This window comes from Podarcis pityusensis (genome assembly GCF_964106645.2).
Source record: "Podarcis pityusensis genome assembly, chromosome: 7".
NCBI lineage: Eukaryota > Metazoa > Chordata > Lepidosauria > Squamata > Lacertidae > Podarcis > Podarcis pityusensis.
Genome location: NC_138031.1, coordinates 1,216,305 through 1,242,985, shown reverse-complemented (window position 1 = coordinate 1,242,985; position 26,681 = coordinate 1,216,305). Strand labels below are relative to the sequence as shown.

Below are 26,681 nucleotides of genomic sequence, written 5' to 3'. Positions count from 1 at the left end.
GAAGTCTGGTGGTCTTGAGATATTTGCAGATGCAAGTTTTGGAAGTGACACTACAGACAGGGAAAGTACGTCTGGAGTTTGCTACATGTACAGTCAAGGTCTGTTTGATTGGTCATGCAAGAAGCAAACAACAGTTAGTTTAAGTACTTGTGAAGCCGAACTGAATGCACTATCGTATTCACTTAAGGATTGTGAATGGTTAGTACAATTGTGCAAAGATATGAAAATTCCTGTCAAATGTCCAATCCAGGTTTACCAGGACAACAAAGCATGTTTGGCTTTGCTGAAGTCTGAAGGTTGTAAGCAAAGCACGAAGCACTTGCAATTAAAGTTGCAGCATGCTAGGGAATGTATTCAGAAGGGATTCGTAACGGTGTCCTATATGCCAGGTAATGAAATTCCTGCTGATGTATTGTCCAAGATTGTATCGAGGGATCAACACTGTACCTATGTGCAGAAGTTGGGTTTGTACTGATATTGTACGAATACGCTGCCCAGTGATGTTCACAGAAAGGGGGAGGATGTTGGTTTCTGCTTTCCTTCACTGTGCAGCGAAAGGGCTTGTCACGAGACAGGTGTTTACATTCCACAGTCTGTACTGTTGGAGTTTCTCACGGGAAAGGGAGACTGGATGTGACGTACACTGGTTTCCTGTTTTTCACTGTTCTTTGCAGTTTCACTGCGTGATTCTCTCCGAGCTGTCGAGGAGAGAGGATGCATTTCTGCTCCGGCAGAGGCAAGATGTCTTTCTGTAATATACCAGCTTTGAACTATAAATAAAGCAACCAAGAGTATGCAGCACGTACTCCTCATCCTTCCGCTGGGCACGGGACTCTGCTTTAAATCAACACCTTCAGGTACAGTGGTGCCCCGCAAGACGAATGCCTCGCAAGACGAAAAGCTCGCTAGACGAGAGGGTTTTGCGTTTTTTGAGTCGTTCCGCAAGACGAATTTCCCTATGGGCTTGCTTCGCAAGACGAAACGTCTTGCAAGTTCTTGCGAGTTTGTTTCCTTTTTCTTAAAGCCGCTAAGCCGTTAATAGCCGCTAAGCCGCTAAGCCGTTAATAGCCGCTAAGCCGCTAATAGCCGCTAATAGCCGTGCTTCGCAAGACGAAAAAACCGCAAGACGAAGAGACTCGCGGAACGGATTAATTTTGTCTTGCGAGGCACCACTGTATACTGGACCGAGGCCGTTTAGGGCTTTGAAGGTCAGCACCAACACTTTGAATTGTCCTTGGAAACGTACTGGGAGCCAATGTAGGTCTTTCAAGACCAATGTTATGTGGTCTCGGCAGCCGCCCTCAGTCACCAGTCTAGCTGCCGCATTCTGGATTAGTTGTAGTTTCCGGGTCACCTTCAAAGGTAGCCCCACATAGAGCGCATTGCAGTAGTCCAAGCGAGAGATAACCAGAGCATGCACCACTCTAGCGAGACAGTCTGAGGGCAGGGAGGGTCTCAGCCTGCGTCCCAGATGGAGCTGCCCTGGACACAGATTTGACCTGTGCCTCCATGGACAGCTGTGAGTCCAAAATGACTCCCAGGCTGCGCACCTAGTCCTTCAGGGGCACAGTTACCCCATTCAGGACCAGGGAGTCCCCCACACCTGCCCACCTCCTGTCCCCCAAAAACTGTACTTCTGTCTTGTCAGGATTCAACCTCATTCAGTCTTATTCGGTTCAATGGGTCTAAAGACACAAGCCTATGTCTACTCAGAAGTAAGTCCTATTGGGTTCTATGGGGCTTACTCCCAGGTAAGTGGGATTAAGATTGCAGACTTACTCCCAAGTATGTGTGCATAGGCCAATAGTAGCCTTAAAGGCACAGGAGCCTTGCCCCAGAGGAGTGGGGGCCCTGCTGCCTTAACGAAACCCATGAAGAAATAGTTCAGTTTCCTCTCCCCAGCTCCAGTGAGGAAGCTGAGTGCGTTGCAAAGAAGGAAAGGAAGGACAACTAACTGTGTCTTAATTTTCTGCATGAATGCAAACTCAAAAAAATTCTTTGTCACCACGTAGTTGGGGGGGGGGGAGGAAATGAGAATGGCTGGGATCTGGTGTTGTGGGGGGGGGAATCCACAAGCAGATAAAACAGGCAAGTTTTCAAGAAGCTGAGTGCATCTGAACTTTTGAGGAATGGTGATCGTTGCTCAAGAGTCAATTTGCGGGAAGAGGCTTGTGACCTGGGTGAGGCAAATTAGACCATGACCTGAAAAAAGAGACAATGCACGTACTTATGTACACCAAGAGAATCTTTAATAACAATTATATACACAAAAAAATAACTGGAGAGGTGGGGGAAGCAGGTGAATGCGGGTGTCCATCTCAACGTCATGTCCTTAAAGGGGAATTATGCCAATTAAGATCAAACACAACTAACTGCCTTGCCGTGGTGAAGGGGCTTGAATAACTCAGAGAAGCTATGAGCTCTGCTGTGCAGGGCCACCCAAGATGGACAGGTCATAGTGGAGAGTTTTGACCAAACATGATCCACCTGGAGCAGGAACCGGCAAGCCACTCCAGTATCCCTGACAAGAAAACTCCATGGACAAAGAGGAGAAGGGGACGACAGAGGGCGAGATGGTGGGACAGTGTTCTCGAAGCTACCAGCATGAGTTTGACCAAACTGCGGGAGGCAGTGGAAGACAGGAGTGCCTGGCGTGCTCTTGTCCAGGGGTCACGAAGAGGCGGACACGACTAAACGACTCAACAACAACTTGCCTTTCCCTGTCTTCTTACATTAAGACATGATTTCGATGCACATACACAAGGTAGCGATAACCAGGATTATTTGAGGGTCACATAATAGCCAGTGTGGTGTAGTGGTTCAGAGCGGTAGACTTGTAATCTGGTGAACTGGGTTCGCTTCCCTGCTCCTCCACCTGCAGCTGCTGGGTGACCTTGGGCCAGTCACACTTCTCTGAAGTCTCTCAGCCCCACTCACCTCACAGAGGAAGGGAAAGGAGAATGTTAGCCGCTTTGAGACTCCTTCGGGTAGTGATAAAGCAGGATATCAAATCCAAACTCTTCTTCCAAAGAAGGCTGACTGTGCGCATGTTTACTTAGAAATACATCACTGAATATTTTAGTTCTGGTATTCACAAGTGTAGGAGATGCTTGCAAGCACCTCTTCCATCCTGCGGTTGCCTGGAACTGGTAGTGGCAGCCTGGACCAGCTGTGATGGTTTAGGGTGGGTGACTGGTCACCGCCTGGCTTGATGCAACATACCCTCCAACATTTCTCTGATGAAAATAGAGACGTCCTGAATAAAACAAGAAGGAGGAGGAGAAGGAGGAGGAGGAGGAGAAGGAAAGGCCATATCTCGTTGTTGTTGTTGTTATATCCTGCCCATCTGGCTGGTTTGCAACTGCCCCTACAACCCTGGCATCATCAGTGTCTAGGTTAAGGTTACCAGACGTCCCCGTTTCCCGGGGACAGTCCCCAGATTTACAAAGTTCCCATACAAAATCCATTGAAGTTGAAAAGTGTCCCCGGATTCGTTGAAAAAAATCTGGTAATCTTAGTCTAGGTGCTATTCCCTCAATGGGATGATATTAGTATTATTAATATTATTACCATCTTCCTGTTTATACCCCGAGTATCTGATTGGGTTTCCCCAGCCAGTCTGGGCTGCTTCCAACATATCTAAAAACATCATAAAACATTTCACAAACCCTCCCTCTGCAGGGCTGCCTTTGGAGGGCATCCCCTCCAACATTCCTCCGGTGCAAACAGGGACGACCGAAGGAAAAGCGGGACATTTATTATTATTATTATTATTATTATTACTACTACTACTATTATTATTACTATTATTCCGGGATGCAATCAGAAACCGGGACTGTCCCTGGCCAAGAGGGCCCTTGGAGGCTCCGCTGCTGCAGTGGCCCCAGATCCATCCCGGGGTTCCCCGCCCGGCCGCCTTCTCCCTCGCCAGGGGGCGCCCGGGCACCTTGCCCGCAAAGAACTACCAGTCCCGAGAGGCTTTGCGCGGAGAAGCGCCTCTCCCCGCCCACCGGGGAGATGGACGGGGCGGGCGTCCAATGGGGCCTCCGAGCGCCGGCCGTCGCGCCAATGGGAGCGGCGGGAGGCGGGGATTCCTGCTGCCAGCTGGGCACCGGGTGGCAGGCAAGCGGGCGGACGGGGCGATGAGCGGGCGGCGGCGGCGGCGGCGGAGTCCCGGGGGCGGCAGCGGAGGAGGAGCCCCGGCAGGAGGAGGTGAGAGGGGCGCACGGGGGCCCGGTGAGCCGCTGCAGCCCGGGCACAGCTGGGGAGCCGCTGCCACCCCCGGAGCTGCCCGGGATGGGCTGCCGGGCACGGAGGAAGGAGCTCGGCTGCAAGGAGGGAGCCCCGGGGGAGGCTCTAGGGCAGCGCCGGATTGACCTCTGAGCTCAACAAGCTCTAGCTTAGGGCCCCACTCTCTTGGGGGCCCCCCAAAAAATTAAAAAGGGGGGGGGACCCCTGGATGTACCTTCCCAAAATATCAGATAAAAAAAACAAATAAAACAATACATACATACAGCAATAGTGGCAAATGGCTTTGGATTAGGTCCATCAATTACCATATACAGTGGTACCTCGGGTTACAGACGCTTCAGGTTACAGGTTCCACTAACCCAGAAATAGTACTTCAGGTTAAGAACTTTGCTTCAGGATGAGAACAGAAATCGGCGCAGCGGCAGCAGGAGGCCCCATTAGCTAAAGTGGTACCTCAGGTTAAGGACAGTTTCAGGTTAAGAATGGACCTCCAGAACAAATTAAGTTCTTAACCCGAGGTACCACTGTAGTATATAAAAGGTAAAGGGACCCCTGACCATTAGGTCCAGTTGTGGCCGACTCTGGGGTTGCGGCGCTCATCTCGCTTTACTGGCCGAGGGAGTTGGCGTACAGCTTCTGGATCATGTGGCCAGCATGAGTAAGCCACTTCTGGTGAACCAGAGCAGCGCACAGAAACGCCATTTACCTTTCCGCCGGAGCTGTACCTATTTATCTACTTGCACTTGATGTGCTTTCGAACTGCTAGGTTGGCAGGAGCAGGGACTGAGCAATGGGAGCTCACCCTGTCGTAGGGATTCGAACCACCGACCTTCTGATCGGCAAGTCCTAGGCTCTGTGGTTTAACCCACAGCGCCACCCGCGTCCCTATCATATAGCATATATTCAACACAAAAAACAGTGTTGACAAAGGACAGCCGGCCCGGAAGGGACCCCCAAGGGTCATCCAGTCCAGCCCGCTGCAATGTAGGAAGCTGTCTTTTGCTGAGCGCCGGGCCCTCGGCTTCCATCTAGGCCACCCTGGGCAGCAGAGTCTTCCCCATCCCTCCCTGGAGAGAGGTGCCTTGGGAGCAAGGGGCCTTCTGCATGCCTGACCCCCCTGATCCCCCCCACATGCGACAGCAGGCTTGGAGCTCCATCTTGCCCAGTTGTTCCCTGTTGCGCCCAGCAGAGGGATGCAGGCAGCGGATGCTGCAACTGCTGAATCCTTTGACCCAGATAACTCCAGGAAGGAGGCTTAGAGTTATGCAATAAGCAGAATGACAAGTGGCTAGTCCTCAGCAAAGGGAGGCTAGTCACTCCCATATGGCACTTTATTTGGGAAATTTATTGGGATTTAAGTGGCCATTAGCAAATATTCAGAAGCACAGAATCCTGCGTGCTCAGTAGGCAGAGCTCAGTTGGTGGGCTCTGGGCTGTTACGCTTGCTCCCAAAGGCAAGATTTTTGCTGATCCCATTATTTTGTCATCTCGCCCTTCCTCCTAGGAGTTAAGGGCGCAATGTTCCTTCTTCCCCAGCCGCAGATCTTCACAACAACTCTCTGAGGGAGGCTAGGGACCATCACGGGCTGAGGATCTCCTAGTCAGCGTCCTAATTAAGTAAGGATAAGAAAGTAAGAGGGATGCGGGTGGAGCTGTTTGTTAAACCACGGAGCCTAGGGCTTGCTGACCAGAAGGTCGGTGGTTCTAATCCCCGTGACAGGGTGAGCTCCTGTTGCTCGGTCCCTGCTCCTGCCAACCCAGCAGTTCAAAAGCACGTCAAAGTGCATGTAGATAAATAGGTACTGCTCTGGCGGGAAGTTAAACGGCGTTTCCGTGCGCTGCTCTGGTTCGCCAGAAGCGGCTTAGTCATGCTGGTCACATGACCCAGAAGCTGTACGCCAGCTCCCTCGGCCAGTAATAATAATAATAATAATAATAATAATAATAATAATAATTTATTATTTATACCCCGCCCATCTGGCTGGGTTTCCCCAGCCACTCTGGGCGGCTTCCAAAAGAATATTAAAATACAATGATACATCAAACATTAAAAGCTTCCCTAAACAGGGCTGCCTTCAGATGTCTTCTAAAAGTCTGGTAGTTGTTGTTCTCTTTGACATCTGGTGGGAGGGCGTTCCACAGGGAGGGCGCCACTACCGAGAAGGCCCTCTGCCTGGTTCCCTGTAACTTGGCTTCTTGCAGTGAGGGAACCACCAGAAGACCCTCGGTGCTGGACCTCAGTGTCCGGGTAGAACGATGGAGGTGGAGACGCTCCTTCAGGTATACTGGACCGAGGCCGTTTAGGGCTTTAAAGGTCAGCACCAACACTTTGAATTGTGCTCGGAAACGTACTGGGAGCCAATGTAGGTCTTTCAAGATCGGTGTTATATGGTCTCGGCGGCCGTTCCCAGTCACCAGTCTGGCTGCTGCATTCTGGATTAGTTGTAGTTTCCGGGTCACCTTCAAAGGTAGCCCCACGTAGAGCGCATTGCAGTAGTCCAAGCGGGAGATAACCAGAGCATGCACCACTCTGGCAAGGCAGTCCGCGGGCAGATAGGGTCTCAGCCTACGTACCAGATGGAGCTGGTACACAGCTGCCCTGGACACGGATTTAACCTGTGCCTCCATGGACAGCTGTGAGTCCAAAATGACTCCCAGGCTGCGCACCTGGTCCTTCAGGGGCACGGTTACCCCATTCAGGACCAGGGAATCCCCCACACCTGCCCGCCTCCTGTCCCCCAGAAACAGTACTTCTGTCTTGTCAGGATTCAATCTCAATCTGTTTGCCGCCATCCATCCTCCAACCGCCTCCAGACACTCACACAGGACCGTCACCGCCTTCACTGGTTCTGATTTGAAAGAGAGGTAGAGCTGGGTATCATCCAGTGAGATGATGCGCCGCAACCCCAGAGTCGGTCACGACTGGACCTAATGGTCAGGGGTCCCTTTACCTTTTTTAAGAAAGTAAGATGAGTCTTATTTAAGAAAAGAAAAGAAAGATGAGGGGGTCCACTAGGTCCAGCATCCTGTTCTCACAGTGACCTGTGGGAAACCTGTGAGCAGAATTTGAGCACAAGAGCTCTCTTGCCTCCTGTAGTTTCCAGCAACTATGATTCATGGCCGCCTCCAACTGTAGAGGCCGAGTGTGGCCATCCTGGCTAAGAGCCACCAATAGCCCTCTGTTCCCTCATGAATGTGTCCAATGCCCTTTTAAAGCCATCTAGGCTGGTGGCATCACTGCCTCCGGTGGGAGTGAGTTCCACAGTTTAACTCTGCTCTGCCATGCCTGGAAGATTGCCTAGGATTCGAAGCTTTGAACTGGGCAGGAATTTCTCTCCTTCCTCACTCGCTCCTGTGGGAGGGAGTTCCATCGTCTATCGGCTGTGTGAAATGGCCTGAGGCCTCTTCCCCTTTGAAGTCCCTTGATGCAGTGGAGGGGGTGTCCCTTGGCACCCATAACACATGGGGGGGGTCATGGTCTTGACATTCAGGCCTCGGAGCTCGTGTTAGCAGGCAGAGATGGATGGGGCAGCCTCTGCTGAGCAGAAAACAGGAGATTTAGTGGTTCATCTGGGCTCCCACTTGAATCTGACACCAAATAATCCATTCTACCTGAATTAAATTGGGCATATTTGAAAGCATTCCTGCAGCTGCCAAAGTAGGTTTTCATGGTTTCTAACTTGCGTTTCTTTTTTCAAAGCGTTACTTCTATTTTTAAGAAGTGTTGCACGCATTTAGCATTGAGATTCATCTGTTTTTCATTCTGTGAACCACCCTGAGATCTCACGATGAAGGGCGGCATATAAATCTAATAAATCTAATAAATAAATGTAGTTTTTGGCCTGAAAAAGGAACAGCTTGCAAACATCCGTAATGAGACAGTGCCGGCTGAAGACACGACACGAAAGGAAAAGGCGTTGGTAGGGAGGAGGAAAAAAAGCAACCCCGTGAATTAGTTCTTAGTTGCAGAGTTCTTGTAATGACAAGCTGGAATGGAAACGGTTCAAGAGGGGAGGAGCCAAAAGTTTCAGGCCTCTCAGCTGAGCCCAGGGAGAGACCCTGCCATCTCATCTCAGCCAGGCCTCCCCTGGCTCTCTGGGGCTGCTCTTCCCAAGCATCTCCTAGCAACGGCTGAGTCAACCCAGATAAAAATATTCACCCAATCGTCCCACATTCTAGGGTTCATACAGGTTCCTGGGACCAGAGGCGTTTCAATGGCTTCTTTTTGGCCTTGGAAAATCCCTGCGGACACGGGCTTTCTCCTTGGCATATACCAGGTGGCACGTGGGTTTTTAAACAATTAAGCAACGCTGCATAACATCAAGTAGCAGCAATCCAAGCTGCTTCTGCCCCTGTTTCCTTGAAGGGCCTATAATAATAGTAATAGTAATAGTAATAATGTTGGTTAGTGGTGTCGACTCTTCGTGACCCCCTGGACCAGAGCATGCCAGGCCCTCCTGTCTTCCACTGCCTCCCACAGTTTGGTCAAACTCATGCTGGTAGCTTCAAGAACACTGTCCAACCATCTCGTCCTCTGTTGTCCCCTTCTCCTTGTGCCCTCCATCTTTCCCAACATCAGGGTCTTTTCCAGGGAGTCTTCTCTTCTCCTTTTATAATAACAATAATTTATTATTTATACCCCACCCATCTGGCTGAGTTTCCCCGGCCACTCTGGGCGGCTTCCAATAGAGTGTTAAAAACAATACAGCATTAAATATTAAAAGCTTCCCTAAACAGGGCTGCCTTCAGATGTCTTTTAAAAATAAGATAGCTGCTTATTTCCTTCACATCTGAAGGGAGGGTGTTCACAGGGCAGGCGCCACTCCCGAGAAGGCCCTCTGCCTGGTTCCCCGTAACTTAGCTTCTCGCAATGAGGGAACCACCAGAAGGCCCTCGGCGCTGGACCTCAGTGTCTGGGCTGGATGGTGTGGATGGAGACGCTTCTTCAGGTATACTGGGCTGAGGCCGTTTAGGGCTTTCAAGGTCAGCACCAACACTTTGAATTGTGCCCGGAAACGTACTGGGAGCCAATGCCTACCTGTGCCAAGTGGAGGAGTCTTGGCTGCCATGTCCCTAGAGGGCATTGCTCTGCCCGATGGTCCTTGGCACAGGCTGCTCCTCCCTGGCGTTTGCCCTGGGCAGCACCAGACCACCCTCCAAAGGGGATCCATCCAGCCTGGGCAGGGTGCGGGCGCCAAGGCCTTTGCCACAGCCTTTGGCACCCACCCCTGTCATTCTCCCCCTCCTTTCCGCAGAGCCGCCTGGGTTGCAGAAGAAGCAGAAGCGACTGCTGATCCATCAGGCCCTGACCAGAGACCCCGTCGATGTCGAGAGTCTCCGGGCGGCGGCGCTGAGCCAGGGCGGGCTCCTCACGGACGAGATCCGCCGGAAGGTGTGGCCCAAACTGCTGGGCGTGAACGTGTATAGCCTGCCGCCCAAGCCAGGTATGGCATCCAGGACAGGAGAGGAGGAGAGTTCTTGAAAAGGCTGGCACGATGTGTGTCTCGTTGGACTGGGTGCAGCTCCCCAGCAGTGCCTGGGTGCCCGTCGAGGCCTAGAGAAACCTCCCGGGTTTCTTCTGGAATGCCCAAAGCTGTGAAATCCCAGCCGTGGTCAAACCCCGTGGGCTGCATTTGCCTATGTAGGCCAGCATGTTCCAGTTTTTACAATGCCATTTCACAGCATGTCCAGTGTGGGAATGTTGTGGGTAGTAGGAGAGGATATATTGAATAAATATTATCCTCTGTCACTCACGCTAGTGAGTCAATAGCAGAGTACATTCCACAGTATATTGAAATACTTTATTGTCACTTGTACAACTTGTCTACAGTGAGATTACACAAGCACCCCCCACTCACCTCTCTGTCTTAATTCCCTTTGTTTACTGACGCACGCACACCAAACCCGAAAGTCAGTTGCCCTGTTGTTATTTTTTCATTCAGCAGCCTAACAGCCCCCAGATAGAAGCTGTTCTTTACCCTGTTGGTGCCACTAATTGTGCTTCTGTAGCTCCTGCCCGAGGGCAGGAGCTCCAGAAAGTGCTGGCCAGGGTGTGTTGGTAGATTTGTTTGAATCTCTTCAGTTAAGCAATCCAATCTCGCCTGTCCAGGTTGGGTTTGTTCCTGGTACATCTCCTTTGTTTCCTCTTAAAAAGAATAAAGACACAGCAGTCTTCTCTTTGAAATAATGATAAGAAGTTTACTTCCATTCAGTTCACAGTAGGTTCCCTGAAGGCAGGCTTTTAGTTTGTAGTTACAGAAATGAGAGTGGGTTCACCCCATGTAGGGATATGAGCCCATGTGCTGCTGGCTGAGAACCAGCAGACAGCAAAAGACATCAAGAGATCATGGCATCAAAGAGGGAGATGGCTGCGTAACTGGCCCTTTTATGGGGTCTCCCGGGGTCATGCCAATCTACCTGGTCACACGCAGGGGAAGGATGCTCCAGACCAGCTGTGACAGGAAGTCCTCCTGGCTGGAGTATCATCCCCCGTGTGTCCACTCTGGGCAAACAGGAAGTGTTGAACTTGACTGCTTGTGTTACATCCCGCACCCAGGCAGTATGGATGATGGGAGTTGTCCATAACACCTGGAAGGCACAAGGTGGGCAGAGTCTGATTCAAGGCACGTTGCTGTGGCGCATGCTAAGGACACAACAGGCTGTTTTCAGAAGCAGTCAATTAGGGCATAATATCCTGTTCCCAAACAGTGTTATCAGAGGTGCTGAAGATCTTGTCATTCAGTGTTCTGACTGTTGGGATCTCCGCTTGGCCAAGCTGATAAAGCACATTTTCTTCCCCCGAGTCCTTCGGAATCGCCTCCCGACGTGTTTAACGACCTGAGCCTTTGATAAGGCTGCAAGGCACGTTCCATTCAGCAGAGTTTCCAGCACAGGAAAGAGGCGAGAGGTTTGGGCTACATTGCAAAGAGTTTTATTATCCTAACTACGCAGACAAAAAACACATCCTCTCTCTGTGAAAGCAGAGAGCAACTTAGCAAAGGAACAAAGGAAACAGGAAACCCACTAACGTCACATCCCGTCTCCCTTCTCCCGTGAGACTTCCAATAGCCTGGAATCCCTGGAATGTAAACAGAGTCCTGTGACTCCAAAAGCAGCTGCTCAGTGGCAAACAGAAACTAACACTGACATGCCCTGGATTGGATGAAGGAAAAGCCCTGTTCACACAATCCATACCTTGGCTTTCATTTTTTTTTCTAGACCCAGCGTGGCTTGGTTTGCAGGCACAGTTGAAGTTATGTGAACGTCCACTGTGGAACTCCTTGCACGGTTCTTTTTGGATGTGCCATCCAAACCTGGTCTCCTCTTGGTAGCTGTTAGGGACTGGCTGGATGACCAGGAGTGGTAGGAGGCACCAGCTGGGGGACCCCCAAGGGAAACCTCAGAGGAGGAAGGCTCAGAGCCCGGGGATTGGTGGTGGGAGACCAAGGAGAGATCGGAGGGAGGAGTGGGGAGAGGAAAGGTTAGATGCTGAAGGAGCAACAGGCTTTTGTGAGGCAGGAGAGCCGGCTGCAGAGAGCAGTTCAGACTCAGAAACTGAGGCAGAGGAGGGAGGGAGGGGGCTGCAGAAGAATGGAGGGAGCCTGCCTTTCCTACTGTAGAAAGGCTGAGGAGATGGAGACGGAGAGCGGGTAGAAGACCTCCAGGCTTGGCAACTGCTCCATAGGGGCAGATCCTGTCAGGAAAGGCTGCCGAATTGTATGCCGTTTTATTGAAGAAATACTTTGCTTCTCTGCCTGACTCTGCTTATTATTTATTGTTGTTGTTTTATTACTTATACCGCAGCCCTAGCAGTAGCTGAGGTAGGAAGAGGATTCATGGTCCCCGTGGCCACTCTCAGGGGCCCTTGCCAGTGTGCCCACTGCCATCATGGGGTGGAGTCTTTGAGAACCTCTGGGCACCTGTGTTAAGGACATCTTGGTGCAGGGCATGCTGGGACGTTGTGCATGTGTGGGCTGTTGGCTTTTTTGTTTTGTTTTTTGCCAGCCCTTTTGTGGCAAACCAAGGCGCTTCTTCATCTGGCGCAGCTGAAAATGGGGGCAGGGGATGAAAGTTGGCGTGACGCGCGAAGAGGTCTTGTAGAGCATGCTGCCTCCTGCCTGGTGGTGGGCACTCATGGCTGAGCCACCCCACCCACATCCCGTTTCATCGCTTCTCCCCCAGGTCGGGAAGTGCGCCAGAACCACAAAGATTGCCACCAGGTCCTCCTGGATGTGCGCCGTTCCGTTCGCCGCTTTCCTCCAGGTGAGACGGGTCTCTTGCAGGGGAGGAAGGGGAGGGGTGAAGGGGTGCAGCCGTGGAGGAGATGCCCGTGGCAACAAGGAGGGGGATGGGCTGTGTTTGCCACCTGCCACCCACCCCTGATCCCTGCGCAGGCATGCATGAGGAGCAGCGTCAGGCCCTCCAGGAGCAGTTGACCGATATCATCCTGCACGTGCTGAAGACCCACTCTGAGCTGCACTACTACCAGGGCTACCACGACATTGCTGTGACCCTGCTGCTGGTCTCTGGCGAGCGCATGGCCGTTGCTCTGCTGGAGAGGCTCTCGACGCTTCATCTCAGGTACTGCGCTGGTCCCGGGGGGGTTACCGTGTGGTGTGGTCTGAGTCCGGTCCTAGGTCGAGGGTCTGGAGGCTGTCTGTCAAGGGTGAAGCGGGGTCCAAGGCAAGGTGCCGGGCATGGTCAGGAACTTCAGAAGAGCAGGTCAGGGTGCTGGCAGGAACAGGCTTCCAGCGATGTTGCTCCCGCAACCTGGTTCTGGGCTGACTGGCCTTTGTCTCCTCTGAGGCCTAGGGCGGTCCCGGCCCACAGGTGACTTGCCTTTCCTGTCCTGGAGGCGAGCACTCCTCCTGAGAGAACTTAGTTCCCTCCGCCTCTCTGCCGTGAGCCTCTGCAGCTCAGGAGAGGCTGGAGGGTTACTGGACCCAGAGGCAGCCTCACCTTCACGTGCAGGCAACGGGTCCTCCATCACCTCCGGAGCCAGAGTGGATACGTCTGGTGTCTGCTCCTGAGGATCCGGCACAGGGGCAGGCCCTTCAGGCTCAAGCCCCAGCCCCGGCTCAGCTGGTCCTGTGCAGGCTGGGATTCCTCAGGTTCAGCCTCTGAATCAGATTCCCAGGCCATCACAGGTACGTCACCTGGACTGGGCGCAGGGAAGAAGTGGTGGTGATGGTAGAGGAGGAGGAGGAGGAGGAAAATGCACCTTTTGTTGAAAGTGGCAGCATTGAACATGGCCCTCCCCAGCTTCCATGTTCTTTCTAGGGACTTTATGTTGTTGTTTTTTAAAGTTATTTTTATTAACAATTTTCACATAACAAATTATTCAAACAAATCATCTTCATTATTCCCCCCCCCCATTTTTTCCCTCCTCCTCCCCAACAGACCCTCCCTCCCTCCCCCCTACAACTTCCCTCAGCTCCTCTCTCTGATTTCTCTACCAATTTTAACTTCTGCGTATTATAAAACTGTATACATCCTTATATTATCTGTCTACTATATTAAGCCTCAATAAATTTGTGTATGTTCATTCAAAACCTGCCAAGGAGTCCAATTCATTTTGTTGTCTTTTAAAATAATTTATAAAAGGTTCCCATTCTTCTTTAAAGTCACACTTGTCCTTGTCTCGTAGTTTGCGTGTCAGTTTCGCCAGTTCTGAATAGTTCATTAATTTCTCTTGCTGCTGTTCTTTTGTCGGGGTTTCCTCATTCTTCCATCCTTGTGCAATCAAGACTCTTGCTGCTGTTGTTGCATACATAGATAAATTCTTTCTTTTCCTTGGCAGGTCTTGTCCTATAATCCTTAACAGAAAAGCCTCTGGTTTTTATTATAAATGCTATTTTGAACATCTTCTTCAGCTCATTATATGTCATTTCCCAGTATTTTAAAATTTCTCTGCATTCCCACCACATATGATAAAAAGTCCCTTCCTTTTCTTTACAACATGTGTTTGACCCAGTTTTATACATTTTTGCAATCTGTGCTGGTGTTATATACCATCTAGACATCATTTTCATGTAATTTTCTTTCAGAAGAGAGCAATCTGTGAATTTTAAATCTGGTTTCCACAGCTTTTCCCAATTGTATATTATGACCTATATCTTGTGCCCATTTGATCACGACCGATTTCACCTCCTCATCTTTTGCTTTCTAGGGACTTTATGGACCCCACCATGGACAGCACCAAGCACATCCTCAATTACCTCATGCCTATTCTTCAGCAGGAGAGCCCTCGACTCCATGACTTCATGCAAAGGTACCTTCTCCCCACCCCACACCCCATGTTCCAGGGCGGGTGGGCCTTTGTGCAATCAGATAAAAGCTGGGAAGGCTGAAAGGTAAAAAAAACATGGGGGTATTTGCAAAGCTGTAGGTGGGCTTGGGTGTGAGGGCAGGTTCCAAAACGATGGAGACCAAGGGCTGCTTCTTCTCTTTTTTTTGAATAATACTTCATTTAGTATTCAACAATGACAAAGGGAAGAAAACCACAGTAGTTGCTACATCAATTCATTACAGTTAACCAATTTTAACAATATATAAATAGTAACAGAAAAAATACACAACATCACTTTTAACTTACGGAAGTTTTCATATTACACTTTTATCTCTATAACTCATTGTTAACATATTGAAAAGAGGAAGACCAAGAAAGGAGACACACAAAAAAGAAAAAGGAAAAAGAAGGGGGGGATGAGGGGAGGGGGGAAGGGGGGAGGAGGGAAGGAAAAGGAAAAAGAAGACAAACCAAACCAAACACATTTGCTTCTGATTAGACTCATTGCATTATTATTTCTACAAGTTTTTCACACGCAGTTCCAAGTTATTGTATTTCTTTCTTTGTTTTCGTCAGATATCAAAAAACATTATATTTGGAGACCAAGGGCTTCTTAGTGGTGACTCCTTCTCTTTGCTTCTGCTTGCAGAGCTGAGGTGGGGACCATCTTCGCCCTGAGCTGGCTGATCACCTGGTACGGCCACGTCCTCGCCAACTTCCAGCACATCCTTCGCCTCTATGATTTCTTCCTGGCATCCCACCCTCTCATGGCAGTTTACTTTGCCGCTGCGGTAAGTCAGGCTGGAGGCACGATGAGCAGGGGGTGCTATGCCGCAGCAGAGGGAGGTTTCCTCTTTGGGGGGCTTCTCTTTGGTGCCCAACCCACTTTCAGAGCTTTCTTACGGCTATTGAGTGGGGATGTGTCTTCATGGCTGTGGTCAATAGTGGAGTTTAGCACTCCAATTTAGCATCCTGAGAGTTTAATCTTGTAAAAAAAGCCTTTGCCAATCTTTTTTATAAAATCATTTTTATTACGTTTTCCATTTTAACAATCCAATCAAATCACATTAAATATTCCAAATTATACTTATACATGTCAAATAATCCAAATATTCTGCCGAATTATAAAAATTTTATTGGGACTTCCCATGCTTCAAGTTCGGGGGGGCTCTGATCATCTCATATCTCTACTGCTTTTGATAGTCATTTCTAATAGTTCCTGTAATGAGTATGAGTTACTCGTGCGTAAACTGGTGCCTCTCTAGGCTAATTTGCCTTGTTAAACCTTTCTGACTGCACAGCCCTTTCTCATCGTGGCTGCCTCAGTCACTGGCAGAATCCGTCAGTGGGCGTTTCTTGAACCTCTTCCAACATAAAAGTTGTTTGACACCCAGTCTCCTCCTCCTCTCACTGCGCGGGAGTCTTCTGCGCAGGGAGGGCGTGGGTAGTGGAGGACCTGTGCCCTCCTCACTGAGGTCCAGTGAAGAGTCCTGGAGCCCTCTCTCCGATTCCCCCATCTGCCCCCCTTTATCCCTGGTGTTGCGCTGATTTGCTTCCCCCTCTACTGAGCTGTTTCTCCCCCTGCTGCTGGGTCCTTCGCCAACATCATCTAGGAGCCTCCCCTTCGCCTCTCGCTCCGATGTCAGTTCCCTGACAGTTCCTTTAAATCTTCCTGTTGTTAACCTAGCCTTTGCCAGTCTAGTGCCCTCCAGATGCTAAGAGGCAGCATGACCGAAGTTTGTAAAATGATGCCTGGCATGGGGAAGTGGACAGAAATAAAAGTTTTTCTCCTGTTCTCATAACACTAGACCTCACGGACATCTCGTGAAACTGATGTGGGAATGTTCAGGGGTGCGGGAGAGGATATATTGTGAGATTATATCCTAATCCAACTTGTGCTAACAAGTTCCCAAAATATCAGCAGAGTTTATAACATTCCCCTTATAAGTTTGCAACGGTAACATGTGCATAGGTTCGCTAGAACCTCTATAATAATTACTCTGGTAATTTCCCCTTTTGTTCCCTCTTAAAATACAAGACACGACACAGTCTTTATAAAAGTATAAAAGAGTTTACTCACGTTCTGTATCACAATAGGATCCCAGAAGGCAGACAGCTTTAAAAGGTTACATACATTCAGAATCTATCTTATAGCAAGATAGTCCTCTCCTCTCTTGGCTGAGAGCCAAGAGGGCATCCTGCTTCTTCGAAAGTTGATGGCAGAGAGCAAGAGAGATGGCAAGAGAGAGAATGGCTGCCTGCCCTGTGCTTTTATCATTTACCTGCACAGGTGAGGCCACACCCACCTCTGGTCACATGCAGAGGAAGTCGGTCCCCAGGAAGTTTACCTGCTTGCTGGACTGACATCCCTCCCCATGTTCTAACATGTACACTCTAGGAATGTTGTCATTGACTGCTCCTGTGTTTACATCCCACAACTGAATGTTGAAAGATTCAGGACAGATTTTTTTTAAAAAAGGCTTATTCACACAGCACATAGTTAAACTCTGGAACTCCCTGCCATATGAGGCAGGGATGGCCACAAACCTGGATGGCTTTAAAAAAGGATGAGACAAATCCATGGAGGAGGAAAAGAGGGCTTTCAATGGCTTCTGGCCAGGATGGCTCTTGCTCTGCTTCCACGGCTGGAGGCAGCAGTGCTTCTGAATCCCATTCCTGGAAACCCCAGGAGGGGAGAGTTGCTCTGGTGCTCATGTCCTCTTTGTGGGTTTTCCACAGGCATCTAGTGGGCCACTGTGAGAACAGGATGCTGGGCGAGACTGGCCACCGGCCGGACCCAGCAGATGCTCTTCCGGTTGGCATGCAACCAAGGAAACGGGGGCAATTGGCAGGCCCCCAGCTGGCTCCAGCCCACCAGCCAGTGTCCTGGGCAAACTCCAGTCCTTGGATCATCATGAATCTGGGACCTGAGCTTCAGAAGCTAGAGCACGTTCTGCCCGGACACTGAGGTCCAGCGCCGAGGGCCTTCTGGCAGTTCCCTCATTGTGAGAAGTGAGGTTACAGGGAGCCAGGCAGAGGGCCTTCTTGGCAGTGGCACCCTCCCTGTGGAACTTCCTCCCCTTCAGATGTGAAGGAAATAAGCAGATATCCTGTCTTTAAAATACATCTGAAGGCAGCCCTGTTCAGGGAAGTTTTTAACATTTAACGCTGTATTGTTTTTAATACTTGATTGGGAGCCGCCCAGAGTGGCTGGGGAAACTCAGCCAGATGGGCGGGGTATAAATAATGAATTATTATTATATTATTATTACTCAGCAGAGTAAACGCTTCGCTGCAGAAGTGGCAGGAGAGGCTGTGTAAGCATATTTACAAGCAGTTTATTCAGCATGTCGTCGTTTAGTCGTTTAGTCGTGTCCGCCTCTTCGTGACCCCCTGGACCAGAGCACGCCAGGCACTCCTGTCTTCCACTGCCTCCTGCAGTTTGGTCAAACTCATGCTGGTAGCTTCGAGAACACTGTCCCACCATCTTGTCCTCTGCTGTCCCCTTCTCCTTGTGCCCTCCATCTTTCCCAACATCAGGGTCTGTTCCAGGGAGTCTTCTCTTCTCATAAGGTGGCCAAAGTACTGGAGCCTCAGCTTCAGGATCTGTCCTTCCAGGGAGCACTCAGGGCTGATTTCCTTCAGAATGGAGAGGTTGGATCTTCTTGCAGTCCATGGGACTCTCAAGAGTCTCCTCCAGCACCAGAATTCAAAAGCATCCATTCTTCGGCGATCAGCCTTCTTTATGGTCCAGCTCTCACTTCCATACATCACTACTGGGAAAACCATAGCTTGAACTATACGTTATTCAGCATACATCAGGACAAAAGGAAACATGTCTGATCCCCTTCGTATCCAAAGCAAGACAGCAAAAGCGAAAGGGAAGTTCCCAGCAAGCTGTGCTGGAGTGTAAACAGACATGTGACATGCAACACTTCCACACATCTGTTCTTAAGGTAGAATGGAATATCCTAACACTTCCTAGGCTCACCAGCCCCTCAGTCTCCCTTCCCTTCTCTCCCACCCATCTAGATTGTCCTCTTCCGCGAAGAGGAGGTGCTGGCCTGTGACTGCGACATGCCCAGCATCCACCAGCTCCTGTCCCAGATCCCTCAGGACCTGCCTTACGAGACCCTCATCGCCCGTGCCCACCAGCTCTTCCAGCGTCTCCCCCACGCCCAGCTGGCCAAACAAGCAGCTCTTCAGCTCCAGAAGAGGTGAGAGGGGCCAGGACTTTGGGAGGAGGGGCAGTGGGATCCTGGGTTCCTCCCCCAGGAGGTGTGTGCATGCATGGGGTGAGGCAGGGCTCTGTTCTGCTTGTCTTTGCAACGTCCATCCTCCCCTGCTTCTCCACACAGCCACTAAGGGAGAGAGGAGATGGCTGGAAAGTTTTTTTTTAATGCACAGAGAATCCCATGGAAGTCAGAGGTGAAAAGTTAGAGAGTGCACCCTGCCAGTGTGGGAATGTGGAGGCAGGCAGAAGAGGATACGTTGGTTATTAATATCCTTCCTAACTTGTGCTAGCAAGTTCCTTTACTTAGCAGAGTTTCATCCCCCTTTTTACACAGCAGAAAACTGGCTGCAAACTTGTGTGAGTTTCTTAAGACAATAAGCAATTCAATCTGGCTTGTCCAGATTGAAATGTGTCCTAACATGTTCCTGGTAAGACCCCTTTTTAATCCCTCTTAAAAGAATAAAGACACCACAGTCTTATTCATAAGTAACAAAAAGTAAGGTCACGCCCACCCACTAGTCCCATGCAAGGAAGGATGCTCCAGGCCAGGAGGAACAGGAAGTTTTGACTGGCAGGACCAAACATTCCCTTGCAATGTCCACTCTCTTCTCGCAAAATAAGGAATGTTGTACTTGACTGCTCCCAGTAATAATAATAATAATGATAATAATGATGATAATAATAATAATAATAATAATAATAATAATAATAATAATAATAATAATTTATTATTTATACCCTGCCCATCTGGCTGGGTCTCCCCAGCCACCCTGGGCGGCTTCCAACAAAGTGTTAAAATACAGTGGTCTGTTAAACATTAAAAGCTTCCCTAAACAGGGCTGCCTTCAGATGTCTTCTAAAACTCTGGTAGTTGTTGTTCTCTTTGACATCTGGTGGGAGGGCGTTCAACAAGGCGGGTGCCACTACCAAGAAGGCCTTCTGCCTGGTTCTCTGTAACTTGGCTTCTCGCAACGAGGGAACCGCCAGAAGGCCCTCTGTGCTGGACCTCGGTGTCCGGGCAGAACGATGGGGGTGGAGACGCTCCTTCAGGTATACTGGACCGAAGCCGTTTAGGGCTTTAAAGGTCAGCACCAACACTTTGAATTGTGCTCGGAAACATACTGGGAGCCAATGTAGATCTTTCAAGACCGGTGTTATGTGGTCTCGGCGGCCGCTCCCAGTCACCAGTCTAGCTGCCGCATTCTGGATTAGTTGTAATTTCTGGGTCACCTTCAAAGGTAGCCCCACATAGAGCACATGGCAGTAGTCCAAGTGAGAGATAACCAGAGCATGCACCACTCTAGCGAGACAGTCTGAGGGCACGTAGGGTCTCAGGCTGTGTAGCAGATGGAGCTGCCCTGGACACAGAACTGACCTCCGCCTCCATGGACAGCTGCAAGTCCAAAATGACTCCCAGGCCCACTAAGAGCGCATGGCAGTAGTCCAAGCAAGAGATAACTAGAGCATGCACCACTCTGGTGAGACAGTGGATTACATCCCACAGCCAGGAGGTTTGTCTGTTTCCCCAACTGACCCATTTTCTGCCCCTCTCTTTTCCACCCCTCCCAGCATCAGCATTGGCACTTTCTCAGCCTTCCAGCAGGCTGCTTCGTGCCAGCGCCCAGACGCCGTCCTGCGCCAGCAGCAGCAGCAACACTTAACCACCAGCAAGGCAGAGGAAGCGGGTGAACTCCTCCCTGCAGCCGAACACAGCCCTTTGGTGAAGGCCGCGGTCTGGGGCATCTCAGCCACGCTGGGGGCTGCGGCCCTGGCCGTCACGCAGACCGCCCTGGAATGGGCTCCCGAGTTCCTCCTGCAGCTCTTCTGACCGTGAGCACAAGAGGTCGTGCCCAGTGGACCTGGAGGACCGCCTCTTGGGGGCACCCTAGCTCTGGGTTCCCTGCCCTAAGCAAAGGGATCAACTCAAAGGCCACCCAACTCTATGATTCTGATCCAAAGACTCCTGGCTGCCTGGAATGCTCTGCAGGGCAAGGGGCAGCCAAAACGCCAGCCAAGGGTGAGTGGAAACCGCTGGCCAGCTTGCATGCACTTGCTTACAGCTCCAGTTCCCTGCAGAGATGCTGTGAGTGTTGCAGCACCTGGGGAGGCTGCCCATGTGCCAAGGGGCTGCCAGGTGCTCAACCCCTCGGCTCACCATTGCCGTTCCCCTTCCCTGCATGAGGGCTGGGGTCTCCACCTTCGCCAGTAATGGCTTCTCTTTGAACATTGACAGGGAGGCTCCAGGCTTCCTTGCGCAAACGCTGCATTGCCACAGGCAACACATTCAGGGATGGGCATCTTGAGTTGGCATAGCAGAGGTCAAATTGCACATGACCCAGGGCGGAGAAGCATGGCTGGGGATTAGAGTGCCCGCCTTGTATGCAGATTGGTTTCAGTCCCTGCCGTTCTCCTGGAAGGGTGGGGTTACTGGGAAAGATCCCCTGTTTGAAATTCCAGAGATCCGCTGTCAACCCATTGAGCTATAGATGGACCTGCGTGGAACAAGGCAGCCTCCTGTTCATATCTGAATTGCATGGAAGAAATAGTTGCCTCTGCTCTGGGGTTTGGTGCCTGCCAAGTCTGCAAAGCCCTGCTATCATCTCCACATTTCTGGGGTCCCCTCTCTCCCCAGATGGAGAACAGCGTGAGAGCCTTGAGGCGAGGGCTCCTCAAACCTTGAATGCTGTCACCAACCTTCTGATCGTATATGTATACAGACTCAAGGCAAAAATCCCAAACCTAAAGGGATATTTACTCTGACCAACACAGAGCCCAATGGCAATTTTAAGCAGTGAGACTACCAATGTTTTCAGCCGACCCAACACAGGGTGGAACTGGATGGGCTCACACGGGAGGTGTCACTAGGAGAGAGTTTGCAGAGCCTCTGAATGACCAGACAAAGCCAAGAGTCCCATTAGAAGTGGTTTATTTACTAGGGAGTGGAGGAACACGGGCACACAGCCGTTTAACCAAAATGCACCGTAGGGAGAGATCCGCTGCCAAACTGCCTGCAATATGCTTTGAACTCTTGCTTGCCTTTGGAGGTGGAGTTCTCTGTGGGCACCTTCATTCTGTGCCTGGATTTCAAGAGAGTCCAATGGGGGCTCCTGTGAACTCTGCAAGGGCTCTCATTTTCCGCCTCGGGCCCCCGGCCGCCTGCCTTGACTTTCACGCACAAGAAATCTGGCCGCACCTCCTTGCATACAGGGCCGGCTGTTCCATGAGGCAGAGTGAGGCAGCTGCCTCTGGCGGCAGATTCTGAGGGGTGGAAAGAAGCTAGAGCTGTGTGCTGTCTGCCCTAAGCTAGCCTGCTGCCCTGGGCTGCAGAGGAGGGCTCTGTTTTGGCACCAGGCCTGAAGCAGAGTCAATTACTAGTCAGATTTTGTGCACAGAATAGGGATTGCCTTGTCTTGCCCTATGCCTTTTTGTCGTCTGGGTGGCGGCAGCAGGCACAACAGCCCCCCCCCCCATTGCCAAATGAACCAGACGATGTGAGTCAAAACCGAGTGTGTGTGCATTTATTTATTTTATATTTGTATCCTGCCTTTCTCTGCCAGCAGACCCCAGATGGGACTGCCTCCCCGCTGCCAAAGTGCTGGTCTGATCACTCCTGTCCCCCTTGAATGTCCAGTTTCTCCCTTTACAGTTCTGGACTAGAAAGGCGCACATTAAGTGGGAGTCCCGGTCCTCCCGCTGACCCCCCTGCTCAGCCACACGACTTGCCTTGAAGGGGAGAACAAGGAAACCCAGACTATGTTGGGTTCGATGAGACTTTGCTGAAAGCAAAGGAAAGCTTTATAAAATAAATACTTTCGACTTTTTGGTTGGCCTGTGTTTCTGATGAACAATCCCTGCGCCCCTCTCTTCCTTGGAACATAAAAGCATAAGAGTGCCCAGTTTTCTCAGTCGCCTGCGGGAAGCCAGCGAGCGCCTCCTGTAGTTTCTGGCATCTGGTATCTGGAAGCATTTCTGCCTCTGACCATAGAGGAAGAGCGTAGCCATGGTGGCTAAAATCCATCACTTGCCCTCTCCTCTGTGAATTTCCAGAGAGGGCTTCCGTTGCACTCAGCTCCCTCTTCTGTGGTCTTCTCAGAAGAGACAACTTGCTGGCCACTGTGAGAACAGGATCCAGCTATGGCAGGGCTCCCCAAACTTGGGTCTTCAGCTGTTTTATGGACTACAACCCCCATCATCCCTGACAGCTGGTCCTGCTAGCTAGGGACGATGGGAGTTGTAGTTCAACAACACCTGGAGACCCAAGTTTGGGAAACACAGAGCTCTTCTTGCATTCCTACTCAAGCTGCTTTGGATCGTGTAAGAGCTCCACATCCCAATGGTTCTAGTTACAGGTAGGTAGCCGTGTTGGTCTGCCGTAGTCGAAACAAAATAAATAAAATAAAATAAAATTCCTTCCAGTATCGAGTTACCGTAGTTATTACTAAGTTACCGTAGTTATTGGTATGAGCTTTTGGGTGTATCTGAAGAAGTGTGCTTGCACATGAAAGCTCATACCAATTACTAACTTAGTTGGTCTCTAAGGTGCTACTGGAAGGATTTTATTTGTTTGTTTGTTTGTTTGTTTTGTTTTGTTTCGCCATCCCAGTGGATTGAGCCATTACAGTCATACCTCGGGTTACAGATGCTTCAGGTTGCGTTTTTTCAGGTTATGGACCCGCTGAAGCTCAGAAGTACCGGAATGGGTTACTTCCGGGTTTCAGCAGTCGCGCATGCACAGAAGCGCCAAATCGCAACCCACGCGTGCGCAGATGCAGAGCTACAGGTTGCGAACGTGCCTCCCGAGCGCCCACTGCCTTGTGCTATTACAAGAACAGAACCTCTCCCAAGGCTTGGCCTGGGCTAGTGGTCACCTGTTATTGGCTTCTTTCTCCAGCTTCCCGAGTTTCAGTGCATCCTGCAATTTTCTACCAACCTTGGGGTACGGTTGGGATGAAATCATATGAGGGGTGCCAGAAAGAATGTCTGTTGGAGCCCGAAGGGGAGGGAAGGAAGGCAGCAAGATGGCCAGAGAGAAAGGAAGGGGTGTCAGGATGTCTGCGCCCCCAAGTGATGGGCCCCTTCCATGGTCCAGAGGGAGAGAAAGGGGCTGAGGGGGCTGGTGCCTAGTCGATGGGCCGGAAGGTGAGCAGAGGGGGCTTCTCTGGCATGAGGATGAAGCCATAGACGGTCTTGAGGTCTGCCTTGGAAACGGTATCGATCTTGAAGTTACGCAGAATCTGAAACAAGAAGCACGACCCGTGTGAGACTGCAGGTATGCTGGGGTGGGTGTTCCTTGAATGGGTGGCAAGGGACCCCCTTTCCCTCCTCACCATTGCCTGAAAACAGGGACCACCAACCTTTCTTATTTTTATTAAAGATTTTCTTGATTTACAAAAGTGTGCAGTGTCTCTCTCTCGTATTTTTCCCCCATGTAACATTTTTACAAATCGGTTTCATTTGTTGAGACATTAGGAAGAAAAGGGGGAAAGAGGGGGGGAGAGAGAGATGGGGGGGTCGGGTGGCGATGTTTCTATTTTACTTACTATATGTGGGGTTTGGTGTCAGCGTTGCTTGTGCAGGTTCTCTGCTGTTCACTTGTGTTCCTTTGGTGGTGAGAGATGTTGGGGTTGGCCTAGGGTGTGGTTGTTCATTTGTGGTTGGCTGTGGTGGTCATAGAATCATAGAATTATAGAATCATAGAGTTGGAAGAGACCACAAGGGCCATCGAGTCCAACCCCCTGCCAAGCAGGAAACACCATCAGAGCACTCCTGACATATGGTTGTCAAGCCTCTGCTTAAAGACCTCCAAAGAAGGAGACTCCACCACACTCCTGGGCAGCAAATTCCACTGTCGAACAGCTCTTACTGTCAGGAAGTTCTTCCTAATGTTTAGGTGGAATCTTCTTTCTTGTAGTTTGGATCCATTGCTCCGTGTCCGCTTCTCCGGAGCAGCAGAAAACAACCTTTCTCCCTCCTCTATGTGACATCCTTTTATATATTTGAACATGGCTATCATATCACCCCTTAACCTCCTCTTCTCCAGGCTAAACATGCCCAGCTCTCTTAGCCGTTCCTCATAAGGCATCGTTTCCAGGCCTTTGACCATTTTGGTTGCCCTCCTCTGGACACGTTCCAGTTTGTCAATGTCCTTCTTGAACTGTGGTGCCCAGAACTGGACACAGTACTCCAGGTGAGGTCTGACCAGAGCAGAATACAGTGGCACTATTACTTCCCTTGATCTAGATGCTATACTCCTATTGATGCAGCCCAGAATTGCATTGGCTTTTTTAGCTGCCGCGTCACACTGTTGGCTCATGTCAAGTTTGTGGTCAACCAAGACTCCTAGATCCTTTTCACATGTACTGCTCTCAAGCCAGGTGTCCCCCATCTTGTATTTGTGCCTCTCATTTTTTTTGCCCAAGTGCAATACTTTACATTTCTCCCTGTTAAAATTCATCTTGTTTGTTTTTGCCCTTCTCTAATCTGTCAAGGTCGTTTTGAAGTGTGATCCTGTCCTCTGGGGTGTTAGCCACCCCTCCCAGTTTGGTGTCATCTGCAAATTTGATCAGGATGCCCTTGAGTCCATCATCCAAGTCGTTGATAAAGATGTTGAATAAGACCGGGCCCAAGACAGAACCCTGTTGCACCCCACTAGTCACTTTGGTCTTTGTTTTCGTGTGTGAGTGGGGTGGGTGGGTGTTTTGGATCAGGTTAGCCATATTGATTTGCATTCTGTTGGTGGATTTTTGTCATTGTCTCGTTGGGCTGTGTATGTGATAAAGGGGAGCCATACCGGGGTGAAGGCATCTTCTTCTATTTGTCCCCATGTCAGTTTCAGTTTATTGGTTAATTTTTCTAGTAAGCTGTTTCCCAGACTATTTGGTACCATTTGTCCATGCTTACTCCTGACAGGTCTCTCCAGTGTCTGGCTATGATGCTTCTGGCTGCTGAAAGTAGGTGGGTTATGAGTTCTTTGTGGTGTAAGTGGGCATTATTGTCTTGGAAGATGTTTAGTAAGGCCAGTTCTGGGGTGATTTCTAATACTTGCTTGGTTATTTTACTTATTTCTTGTATGGTTGTTGACCACCAACCTTTCTGAGCCCGTGAACAAGCGCAGTGGGTGCCAGTCACAAAACAGCTGGGTCCGTGCCAAGGAGTAAGCCCCAGTGAATCTAGTGGGGATTACTTCTGTGTAGCCATAGATACGGTTGCAGTGGGTGGGTGGGAAGTGGGATGCTCCTCCATGATACCCACCAACCCACCGCCAACGTCAAGCATGGGCTGCCACCCCCAGGAAACCGTTCCACCGTGGGCACCTGGAATTTGCCACGCAACAGTTTTGAAGTCAGAGTGAAATCGGCTTTGGGGGAGCCAGCCCAAAACACAATATTTCAGAGGGGACCAGTGGCCTGTGGGTAACTGTGGGTGACACCCATGTACATGGACTCCAAGAAGAGGGGTACAAAGGCATTGAGCAAAGGGTCATGTGTGCATCCCCACATTGTGGTGCCTCCCAAGACACCAGGCAGAGAATTGCTCCCACCGCCCAGACCTGCAACCCCATAACTCACATGCATGAGGAAGAGGGTCATTTCTGCCTCCGCCAGGCGCCGTCCGATGCACTGCCGTGACCCGAAGCCAAAGGCCAGAGCCTTGAAGCTGCTGTCCTCTTTGCCAGTCCAGCGGCTGGGGTCGTAGCGCTCGGGGTCCCTGAAGACCTCCGGGCTCCGGCCCATGGCGTAGAGCCCCACCTGGCACAAGGTCTGCAAGGGAAGGAACACAGTCTTGAGTGGAGGCTCCGGGGCAACATCCTTGGTGGGCTGAAATTAAGCTGTGGAGCTTCCAAAGGTGGTGGCGCGCTTGTACGTTCACCCTGGACTTTCAGTCCCTCCAACAAAAGTTCGTTCCGGG

General features: G+C 50.5%; 2 protein-coding genes across 2 annotated transcripts in view; one reads left to right on the top strand and one right to left on the bottom strand.

Moving 5' to 3' along the window:
* The first annotated feature begins 4,123 nt into the window (after positions 1-4,123).
* LOC308480827 (TBC1 domain family member 20-like) lies at positions 4,124-22,594 on the top strand. The gene is made up of 8 exons (XM_081012719.1): positions 4,124-4,212; positions 9,507-9,695; positions 12,433-12,513; positions 12,645-12,831; positions 14,420-14,521; positions 15,189-15,330; positions 18,572-18,756; positions 20,343-22,594. The coding sequence occupies exons 1-8, from the start codon at positions 4,143-4,145 to the stop codon at positions 20,599-20,601; spliced, it is 1,215 nt and encodes a 404-aa protein (XP_080868845.1). The 5' UTR covers positions 4,124-4,142; the 3' UTR covers positions 20,602-22,594.
* LOC308480815 (cytochrome P450 11B, mitochondrial-like) overlaps positions 22,276-26,681 on the bottom strand; it is a 22,500-nt gene continuing 18,094 nt past the window's right edge. Inside the window, exons 8-9 of the mRNA XM_081012694.1 lie at positions 26,342-26,533; positions 22,276-24,007 (exon numbers count right to left, since the gene is read on the bottom strand). Of these exons, the coding sequence (XP_080868820.1) occupies positions 23,894-24,007; positions 26,342-26,533 (306 nt within the window). The 3' untranslated portion in view covers positions 22,276-23,893. The remainder of the gene's footprint in view (positions 24,008-26,341; positions 26,534-26,681) is intronic.